The sequence below is a fragment of the Nicotiana tabacum genome, chromosome 4 (assembly GCF_000715075.1).
Source record: "Nicotiana tabacum cultivar K326 chromosome 4, ASM71507v2, whole genome shotgun sequence".
Classification (NCBI taxonomy): Eukaryota; Viridiplantae; Streptophyta; class Magnoliopsida; order Solanales; family Solanaceae; genus Nicotiana; species Nicotiana tabacum.
In genome coordinates, this window is record NC_134083.1 from 38967113 (window position 1) to 38980540 (window position 13428).

The following is a 13428-nucleotide window of genomic DNA, read 5'->3' on the forward strand; positions in this document are numbered from 1 at the left end:
AGAACCCATTCGGATTCTAGCTTGCACAGTCGCTCGGTCTTCTTTATATGAGCGCATCAGAGAGAGGCAGTATGATGATCCTCATTTACTTGTCCTTAAAGACATGGTGCGGCACGGTAATGCCAAGCAGGTTACTGTAGGGGAAGATGGAGTTCTGCGAATGCAGGGTCGTATTTGTGTGCCTAATGTGGATGGGCTTCGTGAATTAATTCTTGAAGAGGCACACAGTTCTAGGTATTCTATTCATCCAGGTACCGCTAAAATGTATCAAGATTTGCGGCAACATTATTGGTGGAGGAGAATGAAAAAGGATATAGTTGCATATATAGTTCGGTGTCTGAATTGTCAGCAAGTTAAGTACGAGCATCAGAGACCTGGTGGGTTGCTTTAGAAGTTAGAAATTCCTGAGTGAAAGTGGGAGCGTATCACTATGGATTTTGTTGTTGGCCTCCCACGGACTTAGAGAAGATTTGACGCAATTTGGGTCATTGTGGACAGGTTGACCCGTCAGCACATTTCATTCCAGTGGCAGTTACCTATTCTTCAGAGAGGTTAGCTGAAATTTACATTCGTGAGATTGTCCGCCTTCACGGTATGCCCGTGTCTATTATTTTAGATCGAGGTAAACAGTTTACCTCACATTTCTGGAGGGCTGTACAGCATGAGTTAGGCACGCGGGTGGAGTTGAGTACAACATTTCATCCACAGACAGATGGACAATCAGAGTGCACTATTCAGATATTGGAAGATATGCTCCACGCTTGTGTTATAGACTTTGGAGGTTCTTCGGATCATTTCTTGCCACTTACGGAGTTTTCTTATAATAATAACTACCAGTCGAGCATTCAGATGACTCCATATGAGGCATTATATGGAAGGCGATGTCGATCGCTAGTTGGTTGGTTTGAACCGCAAGAGGCTCGGTTGTTGGGTACCGATTTGGTACAGGATATCTTGGATAAGGTCAAGATTATTTAGGATCGACTTCGCACAACTCAGTCTAGGAAAAAGAGTTATGCCGACCGTAAAGTTCGTGATATTGCATTCATGGTTGGAGAAAGAATATTGCTCCGAGTTTCACCTATGAAAGGTGTAATGAGGTTCGGAAAGAAGGGCAAGTTGAGCCCTAGGTATATCGGACCCTTTGAAATTCTTGAAAGGGTGGGTGAAGTAGCCTACAGGCTTGCATTACCACCTAGTTTATCAGCAGTTCATCCGGTGTTCCATGTGTCTATGCTCTGGAAATATCATGGTGATCCGTCCCATGTGTTAGATTTCAGCTCAGTCCAATTGGACAAAGATTTGACTTACGAGGAGGAGCCGGTGGCTATTCTAGCCGGCAGGTCCGACAATTGAGGTCAAAGATAAGGGAAAGAGACTGGCCAGGAAAATTAGCCTTCGCGTTCGCGAAGGCCAAGCCAGGCAAGCATCGCGTTCGCGAGGTAGCCCTCGCGTTCGCAAATAGTAAAAATTGGACAGCACAAAGTTGTGCTTCACGTTCGCGAGAGTACCTTCGCGAACGCGAAGGGTAAAAATCCCAGAAACAGAACTTAAGTTCTGGAAATGGGGTTTCGACCCATTTTCAACTCCTTCCCATTTTTGAGCTCGGGTAAGGCGATTTTGGGGCGATTTTCACGGAAAAATATTGGGGTAAGTGTTCCTTATCCTATATTGATTATATTTTATGATTTCATACTCGTTTGTATCATGAATCCATGAATTTATGGAAGAAAAATCACATTTTTCTAAAATCTTCCAAAAACGAAAAATTTAGATTTAAAGATCCATTTGATATCGGAATTGGACAAATTTTTTATGGTTGAACTCGTATCGGAACGGGTATTTGGATTTCGCGAGTTTTCCCGGGATTTGAGACGTGGATCCCACTGTCGAATATTTTAATAAATTTCGGATTTTATCCGAAAAATATGTAAATTCATATGGAATTAATTTCTATGATTAGTATTGAATATATTGAATTGTTTGTGAATAGATTTGAAGCTTTCGGAGGCAAATTTAAAAGGAAAAGCTGTGGTTGAATAATTGATTGGAATTTACAAAACGATGTAAGTATCGGGGTTAAGCTTGACTTGAGGGAATAAAAACCTTAAATTATTTGTTATGTGAATTGCATGTGAACGACGTATAGGGGAGGTGACAAGTGTCTATACGTCGTCAAATTAATTGTTTGTCTGCTTACTTGAAAAATCATTAAAAAAATTTTATTATAAATTATAATAATTGTTTCTCTCTTATTCTTTGTCAAATATTAATTCTTGAATTGCTGCATTAATTGTTACATGCTATTTGAATTATGTATTTTAATTGTTATTTGACATTTAGCATATTAAATATTAAACTGCCTATTTTCTCCCTGATTTTTATAAGAATTTGTTATTTGCCATTGTTTCTTTCATAATTAAATTATAATTGTTGTATGATTGTTGTCTTATAATTTTATATTAATTATTGTATTTATTGGAGAAATTTCTTCTATAATAATTGATATATTGGAGGATCGTGTTGCACGCCGCAACAGACTTATTAAAAGTCAATATTGGGGGATCGGATTGCACGCCGCAACAGACTTATTAAAAGTCAATATTGGGGGATCGGATTGCATGCCGCAACAGATTTATTAAAAGTCAATATTGGGGGATCGGATTTCACGCCGCAATAGACTTATTGAAAAGTCAATATTGGGGAATCGAATTGCACGCCGCAACAGACTTATTTAAAAGTCTATATATATATATTTGATTGAAATAAATATATGACAGACTTGATTAAAATAAAAATATTGGGAGAGAGGGTTGCACGCTGTAATAGAATTGAATGTGAATATATTATGAGAGCGGGTTGCACGCTACAACAGAATTGGTTGAAACAATAATGGATTATGGCTGCTGGGTTGGATTCAATTATTATAAATGAGTTATCTGATATATTTCTATTATTTGTGGTTGTTATTAATATTGCGTACAGGTTAATGTAAGTGAACCACCTTAGCCTCGTCACTACTTCGTCGAGGTTAGGCTCAGCACTTACCAGTACATGGGGTCGGTTGTACTGATACTACACTCTACACTTCTTATGCAGATTTTGGAGTTGGTCCCAGCGGCGTACCATAGACTTGCTCGGATTTCAGCTACCATAGGAGACTTGAGGTATAACTGCATGGCGTCCGCAGTTCTGAAGTCCCTGTCTATTTTACTTTAGCTGTGTGTTTATTCCCAGACAGCTTTATTTTATTCAGACCTTTATTTGTATTTATCCCAGAAGCTCGTGCATTTGTGACACCAATTCTGGGATGGTATTTAGACACCGTTATTTTATGGATTATTTCACCATATTTTAAACTTTGCTTCCGCTTTGTTTCCTTGATAATTAATAATTTAAAAATTGGTTAATATTATTCTAACGTTGGCTTGCCTAGCAAGTGAAATGTTAGGCGCTATCACGGTCCGAAGGAGAGAATTTTGGGGCGTGACATAACATTAGCTATATTAAGATGTTTATATATATATATATAGAGAGAGAGAGAGAGAGAGTATAGTATAGTATAGTATAGTATATTAGATGTATATATAGTATAGTTCGGGGTAGGGAAAGGTCTGCGTACACACTACCCTCCCAAACCTCACTAGTGGGATTTCACTGGATTGTTGTTGTTGTTGTTGTTGTATATATAGTATAGTATAATATATATACTAAGTGTATAGTATATAAGCTATATTCGATATAACATTAGCTATATTAAGATCTCTCTCTCTCTCTCTCTCTCTCTCTATATATATATATATATATATATATATATATATATATATATATATATATATATATATATATATATAATATTCACACACAAATATATAGTATAGTATAATATATATACTAAGTGTATAGTATATAAGCTATATTCGATATAACATTAGCTATATTAAGATGTCTATATATATATATATATATATATATATATATATATATATATATTTATACACACACACACACACACACACACACACACACACACACACACACACACACACACACACACACACACACACACACACACATATATATATATATATATATATATATATATATATATATATATATATATATATATATATATATATATATATATATATATATATATTAAGTATTGTTTATTTAAAAGCTATTTATTATTTACACACACGGTAATATTATTAAATTTATATTTTAATTATCTTAAAATCGTTTTTCCGACCGAAGTCGGTCGAAAATATTTAATTATAACTTATTTTGGTTGGTTAATTAAATATATATAATTTTTGTTATATTAAAAATCAATTGTCTTGGGCGGGACGACGGATTCCGGTTGAAAATTTGGAAAACTTTTAATAAATAATTATTTTTGTACATTATATACACGCATGACCAAATATTTGACCAATTTCCGACCGAAATCGGTCAGAAAGTTGGAAAAGTTTTAATAAATAATTATTTTTGTACATTATATACAAGTATAACCAAATATTTGACCAATTTCCGACCGAATTCGATCGGAAAATTGGAAAAATTTTAATAAATAATTATTTTTGTACATTATATACAAGTATAACCAAATATTTGACCAATTTCCGACCGATTTCGGTCGAAAATTGCTACCAAATACTCTTATTTCGGTCGGATTTTTTTCCGACCGATTTCGATCGGAAACCCTTGGACGGAAATCACGTTATTTCTAGTAGTGTTTGGCAAAGGAGACCATTAAAGAAAATGATGCTTTCCAGATATGGCCTACAAGCACACTTATACACAGTTGATACAACAATTGTCTATAAGCTAAGTTCCTCAATAATTACAAAAGAAAAATTAAGATCACATAAAGTTAGCTTTCATTAAGCATCCAGGGGATGCAAATGAGTCCTCCATAATTACAGAAATAATGAGTGATAAGCTAAGTTCCAGTTCTTAAAAAAATAGCAAATACGTATTTTGTCCTCCAAATTACTGCTCCATCCAATTAAAGATCGAGCTAAATAAAGACCCCTCATCTGTAATGGTAATCAACAAAATATGAGCAAAGAATAGAGTAATTACTTCTTTTATAGACAACACCACAAAACAATCTGTAACATTATACTGAATTTAATACTATCTTTAATCCTTTGACACTTCCTCAAGACTTATTATTGACATATCCTTTACAAACTCAAAAGATTGAAGCACATTCAAAATTTCCTCTTTATATTCATCAAAGCCAACCCAAGTCAGCCTCAACAACAATGCTAAGGCCTCACACCTTAGAGCAAACTACCTTGATTTAGTGTCTTCAATAGTGCCTAGCCTTCAGTACATTGCACAGCCAATTTAGGTTATACTCCAATGATAATATCCCTGCGATGTACCACCATGAATAAAGGCCCGACTTGCCATGCCTATGTGCCTCAGGCACACCTCTAATCAATCTTCTCTTTTTGCTTCCCGAAAGGTTAACAGAAAAGTAGTACATAAAACACAAGGAATATCCTATACCAAGCATCCAATATGCAATCAATAATCAACATAAACATGGGGTGTCACATTAAATTCATTAACATAAATTAAGAAAAAGTGATTTTCCTCTCATATACACTATCATACAGGAGATATATGATAATATTACAGAATACTACGACATACTTGATGCCTGATGTTTCCCAAGGGAAAATGTTCTGACCTGCTAAGGCCATTATTTAGCGGAGAGCTTATCTTCATACTAACAACAAAATTAAAAGGACTTTTGACTTCTTAGACAGCTTCAAGGTAGGAAGAAATTTAAATATTGAAATACTAAAATGGTAACTCCATAACTAGAATTGCATGAACCAAAGGAACTTTGAAGATCTTTGACCGAAAACCATATTTACATTCAATCCAAGGGGAGGCAGATTACATAACATCAATTTTCTCTGGACCTTTTTTAGCCAAACCATAAGCAGTGATTCATTCCAAACTCTCTCTTCAGTGAGCTAAATTTATGCCTAACAACGACTGGAATCTTCATTACAATAAACATTCCTTCTGGGAGATTTACCATCACCAAGAAGAACTAATAAAATTTCGAAATACTCACAGGATCAAGTAAGCAACAATTTTCAATTACACATAAATTCAGACAGCTTGACTTTTCAGAAATAAAATACTTCTGTTACATTTCAGATTTTTCAGCAACGCAGTTAAAATATCCCAAAGCTATCCTAATATCAACACCACGAATATACACAAAATAGCAGTAACTGCCATAACATATCAAACACATAATTAGAGGGGCTATACCATTGCACCGACTCCGCTACACCCAGAAACGGAGTACATCAGCGATGCCCAAAAGAATACCCAAGAAGGTACAAAATATTCACCGTACACATAGATATATGCTCCAATATGAAAGAGTTTACTTTCGTGCGCGTAAATAAGCAAATAAAATACGAGTAGTAAGAAAAACAGAGCATCAGAAGAAGAGTATTTACCCTGTGGACCTTTAGAAGTTCAAGAATTCCAAGAACAGTATCATTAACATAGCAAAATCCGGAGGTCCCGCTTCTCTTTGCATGTCGCAACCCACCAGCCCAATCGATGGCTATGTCAGCATCTTGTCGATTAAGCTTAACGGCGGCGCCAATGGATCCACCGGCAGACGCTTGACAAAAAACAGGGCAATCCTCTCCGAAGTTGAAGCGTTTAAGGTCGTGGGCACCATGCGTCTGGTAGTAAAGAGTCTCGGGTGAAACGGAAGAGAGAAAGTCAACGTACTCCGGCGAGTGGAACCGCCGAATGTCCTCCGAAGTCGCCGGGAACGGCCGAGTGATCTCCATTCGCCGATCAAGATCATAGTGGCAAGCAAGAGTGTGGGCAAGGCGAATACGGTGAGGCTTCATTGGATGGCCCCGGCCGTAGTAATAGTCGCCGATGTAAGGGTCGTAGAAATAAGTAACACGGCGCTTGTCGCGTCGGTACCGGTCGAAGGAAGCGACGCGCCGCCCTCCACGGTTGAAGTGGAAGAGTCCATTGCCTGCCGCTACTGTTATGTACGTTCACTCTCAAAAAGCTGCTCTTCTTTCTAAATTTCTGCACAATCACACCCAAAACAGCTGCCAAGTAGTACTAACTTTTCAAAAGCGTAAGGTAAAGCTCCAAACCATTTTATAGTTGGAAATGAAAGTAAATGGTTGAACAAAGTTTACAAGAAAATGATTCTACAAACTGGAAAGGAGTTATTAAGTCTTTTCCGCCAAGTGTCTAAAGCCGGGAAACATTTTTATCAAAATAATTTTTAAATAAGTACCTTGAGAGAAGATATCTTGTATTTGGTCCGTCAAATATATTGTGAGAAATACTTTTGTCCATAATTGAAAAATAATTAGTATTTGGTCAAATTTTGCTAAAAAGATTTTACATATTTCTAATAACATAATTCAATTATTGCTATTTTATGTTCTTGTAAAAATTGTTTAAGTTTCATGGTCTTGAAATTAGAGTAGGATTTGTACTAAATTGTTTATGTTTACAATATATAATTGTGAAAATACATAATATATACACACACTAAGTACGCGCATCCTATCTCAATAGCAATTTTTGTAAGATAATTATATCTTATTTTTAAAATTATATTTAATTTATAAATAAAGTGTAAGCTTTTGAAATTGATGAATATTAATCCTATATAACTAATGTATGATCCCAAAAGTAGGTTTTGGTTTTATACAATTAAATTATTAGAAAATCGGGGTTAATCACAGTCAAATCAATATTCAAGGACAGATCTAACGTTTTTATGATAAGTATTTTAAAGTGCAATACTAAAGAAGACAACTTTAGATAATAATGAAGTAATAAAGACCTAGAAGTATAAAGGATAGCAATAAATAATAATAAATGGCTTCTAAATAGTAAATGAGACAAAGATCATCCGATAAGGATGAGATTCTTTTTTGGAAAATGATGGATGATGATAAATAATCGTGTATTCCAATCCTTCTTGGATCGGGAGAGAGGAATAACATGAGAAAAATATAAAGTCAAACTTTGTTTCTATTTAATAAAGTAGGAATCTTGTATAGAGAATGTTGATGAATTTCTTTACAAAATGTCCAATCCCCTCTCATCTTCTCATCTCCACTCTTTCTATTTATAAAAGCACATGGGCCACAAATCCCTAGATAGTACAATAGAAAGGAATATCCAATAGAATATTTTCTAGGTGATCTAAATCCTAAAATTGATCATCACTTTGTACTAAAGATGGATATTCGTCCTCATCCTTGTCCTCTGCTGAGCCACTTTGACCTCGACAGCGCTTCGTCTTTCACGTCTCACCTCGGCCTTTTGGAGTTATATCAACACGTCACAACCATCAGAGGCTTTATCACCATTGACCAGGTCAAACACATAAAATGAAGTTTTCGCCTGTACAACTAACTCAATAAAAGAAAAAACATTCTTCATAAAAGTCCTCAATTATTATTCAATAAATTCACCTTAAATTATGTTCCTATTTTATAATTTTATCAGTTTAATTTCACAAGTTATCGTGCTTCTTTTTTAGTTTTCAATTTTCCATAAAGACACATAGCCCTTGAAGATTTAGTATTTAACATTTTTTCTGAAACATATAGGCTTTTATTACTATTCTTTAAAGATTTATCAAACAAAATAAAGTAAAAAATTGAATCATATGTCTTCTTAGTTTATCTTCCTTCAGAGGTTTAATGTTACCCACATAATGAGGTTTTAGTTGTTGAAAATAAATTATGATTACATAACTTTGTCGAAATGTGCGTGAGCAAAGAAAATATTACTAATACATAAAAACTTAATAGGACGAATAAATTACTATAAAAAGTTATTGAAATCACTAAGTGTGTGTATACATATTAATTTAGATTTTTTTATATATATATATAATCCATTTTAAAGTCCTAAATATTTGAATTTCCTACGTAGTTCAAATAAAAAAAGATTTAATAAGCAAAATTTAATTAATTTTAAATCTTAAATATTAATAAAAATTTACACTACATTTTATTCAATATAAAAATAATTTTAAAAGATAAAAATTCAATCAGCATTTCGTGTAAAAGTTTGGTCGGAAAGAATATGATTTTGATTGTATTTGTTTCATACAAGATAGTTTCCTTTAATTTAGGGGGCAAGTTTATTGGACAGTTATTATCTTTGATGGGTATGTAGGATAATTAATTGATGTGTATTACATGTAATTTCATAATTAAAATATATAGTGCTAAGGGTTCTTTAAAGGGGTATACGGACGGTTCCCTTGAATAAAACCTCAGATGTAGAAGATGATTTTGGACATTTTCTCTAAGGGAGAATCCCATTTTTCACTTGTTAGTATCACTTTGCCCATCTAACTTCCACTCAAACACAAATTCTGCAAAAATTGACCATAGCAAAGAAAATGTGCGCATGCATGTATATACACATGACATACAACTAAACGATTATGTAGAAAGAATATGATACAAGAATCTATTGAACATCAAATATTCTAGCGAAACTGATGAAGACACTACTTCAAATGTATGATACAAGAATCTATTGAACATCAAAGATGAAACTGAAGACACTACTTCAAATGTACACATATCTTAATCAGCAATAAGACTCATATTCCTCTTTAATCCATATCCGTGGTTTTGGCCTTTGATCTATGTCTTCCTCTCTCTGCATACAGAAGTAGTTAAACGGGGATCAGGTCGGGTAACATATATAGTATAGAAAATCAAATGAATTTGCAGATGAACTAGAGCTAACCTCTTCAGGAACTTCTGTAATGGAAGGTATCATTTGAAATGGAACACTAGGTACATGGGGTAATTGCGAGAGTTGTTCCAGCAACATGTTCCTGCAATCCACCAACCATTTACGTCAAATACCCATCATCTTAAATTGAAAAATAAAGGAAACGAGTAAGAAAATTGGAATGAAGAGGAAACGCAGAAATTCTACATTGATAAAAGAAAAGGGGAATATCTCCGCATACCATTTCCAAACAACGCAACAGAAAAGCAAAGAGAGTTGAACATCACGAAGAAAAGTGAAACAAAATCTAGTGATATTCTTCTAGTGGAGTTAAATTGTGTGACAGTGAGGGTTGCAAATGCTTATTTTTAATTAAACCAATTCAACATAGCTGTAAAAGGAAGATAAGAACTTTTCTATATCTACGCTAACATTTTTTACAACAAAAATAACAACTCAATTCCAAACCAGTTCAAGTTAATATAAATCCTTATTGCAATCCATTTGGACCTCCACTTAATAATTTATCTTTATAAGACAAATTAGGGATTCTCCACCACCAGGGGTTCTCTATATCTCAAAATTATTTCTACATTTTGATTGCAGGTTAACAAAGATTTGTTCATGATCTCACACTGGCTGATGCTTCACAAATTGATTAGACAAGGAAAATTGCCTACCCTATACAGCTTCAAACATATACTATTAATGAATTGTATTTTTCGACAGTTTAAAAGAGGCAAAGCCGTAAAAGAATGATTTTCAAATTACCTGATCTTCTCCAGATCCCGGGGCAAATTCTTATTCTCCATGGGTATTGGTTCAACATGAAGAGTATAATCTGGGCCGAAATACTCGTAATAGTCATTGTAAGGCAATTTATTCTCAAGCTCTACTCCAACTGCAACTGCTGTCTGTAAACATTAAAGAAGTTCAATCTTAGCGCAACTTAGAAGACAAGTAAACAGTAATAGGTGAAAATCCAAAGACAGGAAAAAGCACCAAAATAGAGATAGAGACAGACCTCGTAGGCCCAGCACCGAGCAACATTCCGAATTGTGTAACCTCCACCTCCCAATACCATTAGAGGAATATTGAAAGACCTGAGGAATCGAAGGCAATCAGCATGGCCTTTGACAGACAAGTTGAAAAGGCCCAACCTGTCTCCAGCTAGTGAATCAGCACCACATTGAAGAACCACAGCTTCAGGTTGATAGACCTCCATTACTTTTTGGATTATGGGACGGAATAGACGACGAAAACTTTCATCATCAATTCCATCATTCAAAGGGGCGTTTAAGGCATAGTACTTGCCAGAACCTGCACCAATGTCTTTGATATGCCCCGTACCAGGAAAGAAGTCCCCAAACTTATGAAAAGACACTGTCATAACCCGATCTGTGGTGTAAAAAGCCTCCTCAACTCCATCTCCGTGATGAACATCAATATCAATATACAGTACACGCTGCACACAACAACACCGAGCATGTTAGGCACAATAGTTTTATAATAAGCTGCGCTTTTGGCAAAACAAACCATTGAAGCAAAAGATGCAATCCAGCTATGGCCTACAAGCAATGCTTATAGACAATTGACACAATAATTATTGGAATTCTATTAGATAAATTCATCAATATACAAAAGCAACAACATACCCAGTATATTCCCACAATATACACAGAGATAAATTCCTCAATATCTTGAGAGATAATGAGTGATCAACTAAGTTCCATTTTTTTTTTTAAAATACTATTGGATAAGGATTTTGTCCTCCAAATTACTCGCTCCATCCGATTAAGTATGACCTACATAAAGACCTCCTATCTCTAATGGTAATCAACAAAATTATCAGAAAAGAATATAGTAATTACTTCTTCATAGACAACAATACAAAACAATTTGTAACATTATACTGAATTTAATACTATCTTTAATCCTTTTACACATCCGCAAGACTTATTATTAACATATCCCCCTTACAAACTCAAAAGAACAAGCACATTCAAAACTTCTTATATTAATATTCATCAAAGCCAATCCAAGTCAGTCTTAACAACAATACGAATAAATAAAAGGCATCACCCCTTAGAGCAAACTACCTTGAGTTAGTGTCTATAAAAGTGCCTAGCATACAATATGTAGTCAATATTCAACATAAACATGGGGTGTCACATTAAATTCTTAAGTATAAATTAGGAAAAAGTTCTTGTCCTTTCACATACCACGGTCCACCACTACAAACAAGACCATAAAAAGAGCTTACTTTCGGGAGAGCAAAGAAACAAATAAAACAAGAAAAACAGAGTATAACTGAGATGTATATTTACCTTGTGGACCTTGAGAAGTTCAAGAATTCCAAGAACAATATCATTAACATAGCAAAATCCGGAGGCCCCGCTTCTCTTTGCATGGTGCAATCCCCCAGCCCAATTGATGGCTATGTCAGCATCTTGTCGATTAAGCTTAACGGCGGCGCCAATGGAACCACCGGCAGAAGCTTGACAAAAACCAAAAAGCCCATCAAAAACAGGGCAATCCTCTCCGAGGTTGAAGCGTTTAAGGTCGTGGTCGTCATGTGTCTGATAGTAAAGAGTCTCCGGTGAAACGGAAGAGAGAAAGTCCACGTAATCCGGCGAGTGGAACCAGCAAATATCCTCCGCACTCGCCGGGAACGGGCGAGTGATCTCCATTCGGCGATGAAGTTTGTAGTGGCAAACAAGATTTTGGGTAATGCGAATACGGTGAGGCTTCATTGGATGGCCTTGACCGTAGTAATAGTCGCCGATGTAAGGGTCGTAGAAATAAGTAACACGGCGCTTTGTCGCGTCAGTCCCCGTCGAAGGAAGCGACGCGCCGCCCTCCACTGTTGAAATGGAAGAGTCCATTCTCTACTGTTATGTCCGTTCCCTATCAAAATAACTGCAGTTACTTTCACCAAAAAGAGCAACTAAATACGTTGTAAGTTTTTAAAAGCAAGGTAAAGCTCCAAAACCTTTTTATAAGTTGGAAATCATACCTAATCCAAAAGGAATTAGTAAAGCCTTTTCGTTAGTTTTTAAAAGCAAGGTAAAGCTCCAAAACCTTTTTATAGTTGGAAAAGGAACTATGAATTCTTTTCGGCCAAGATTCTACCTATTTATTTTGAGAAATATATAATTGTATTAAAAGGATTTTTTAAATAAGTACTTTGAGTTTAGAGGGAGGAGTAGCTTGTATTTGGCAAATATTTTTGGGAAACACTATTTTCATTATCTGGAAAATAATTTGTGTTGGTCAATATTTTCAAAAGATGATTTGAGAGTCAAATTATGAAAAATGACATAAAAAATCACTTTGTTAATGAAAATAGATTAAAATGATTTTACATTATTCTAAAGGACAGGGATTAAACAATTTTATTTAATTAAAATGTAAAAATAATGACACAAAACAATGAAAGAAGTAGAAATTTTCGCCGTAGCTTAAATTGAGGGAAAGTAGTTGAAAAATAATCGCAAGAGCTTCAAGATATATTCCTAGAGTTCGAAACGGTGCAAGTGAAATTTCATAACAATGTCCTAGAATTCGAAACCACAATAATCGAATTGCGCGAGTGAAACTCCATGATAGTTAGAGCAGTTAACATGGGCTTGG

At 34.9% G+C, this 13428-nt stretch overlaps 2 protein-coding genes across 2 annotated transcripts; both read right to left on the reverse strand.

The window, feature by feature from the left end:
* Positions 1-6178: 6178 nt before the first annotated feature.
* Positions 6179-6908, reverse strand: LOC107777208 (histone deacetylase 6-like). The gene is made up of 2 exons (XM_016597194.2): positions 6460-6908; positions 6179-6266 (listed from the first exon to the last, which is right to left on the reverse strand). Exons 1-2 carry the CDS (start codon positions 6906-6908, stop codon positions 6179-6181), a joined length of 537 nt encoding a protein of 178 aa, XP_016452680.2.
* Positions 6909-9440: 2532 nt separating this feature from the next.
* Positions 9441-12829, reverse strand: LOC107777209 (histone deacetylase 6-like). The gene is made up of 5 exons (XM_016597195.2): positions 12123-12829; positions 10820-11260; positions 10567-10709; positions 9808-9898; positions 9441-9717 (listed from the first exon to the last, which is right to left on the reverse strand). Exons 1-5 carry the CDS (start codon positions 12678-12680, stop codon positions 9646-9648), a joined length of 1305 nt encoding a protein of 434 aa, XP_016452681.2. The 5' UTR covers positions 12681-12829; the 3' UTR covers positions 9441-9645.
* Positions 12830-13428: the final 599 nt, after the last annotated feature.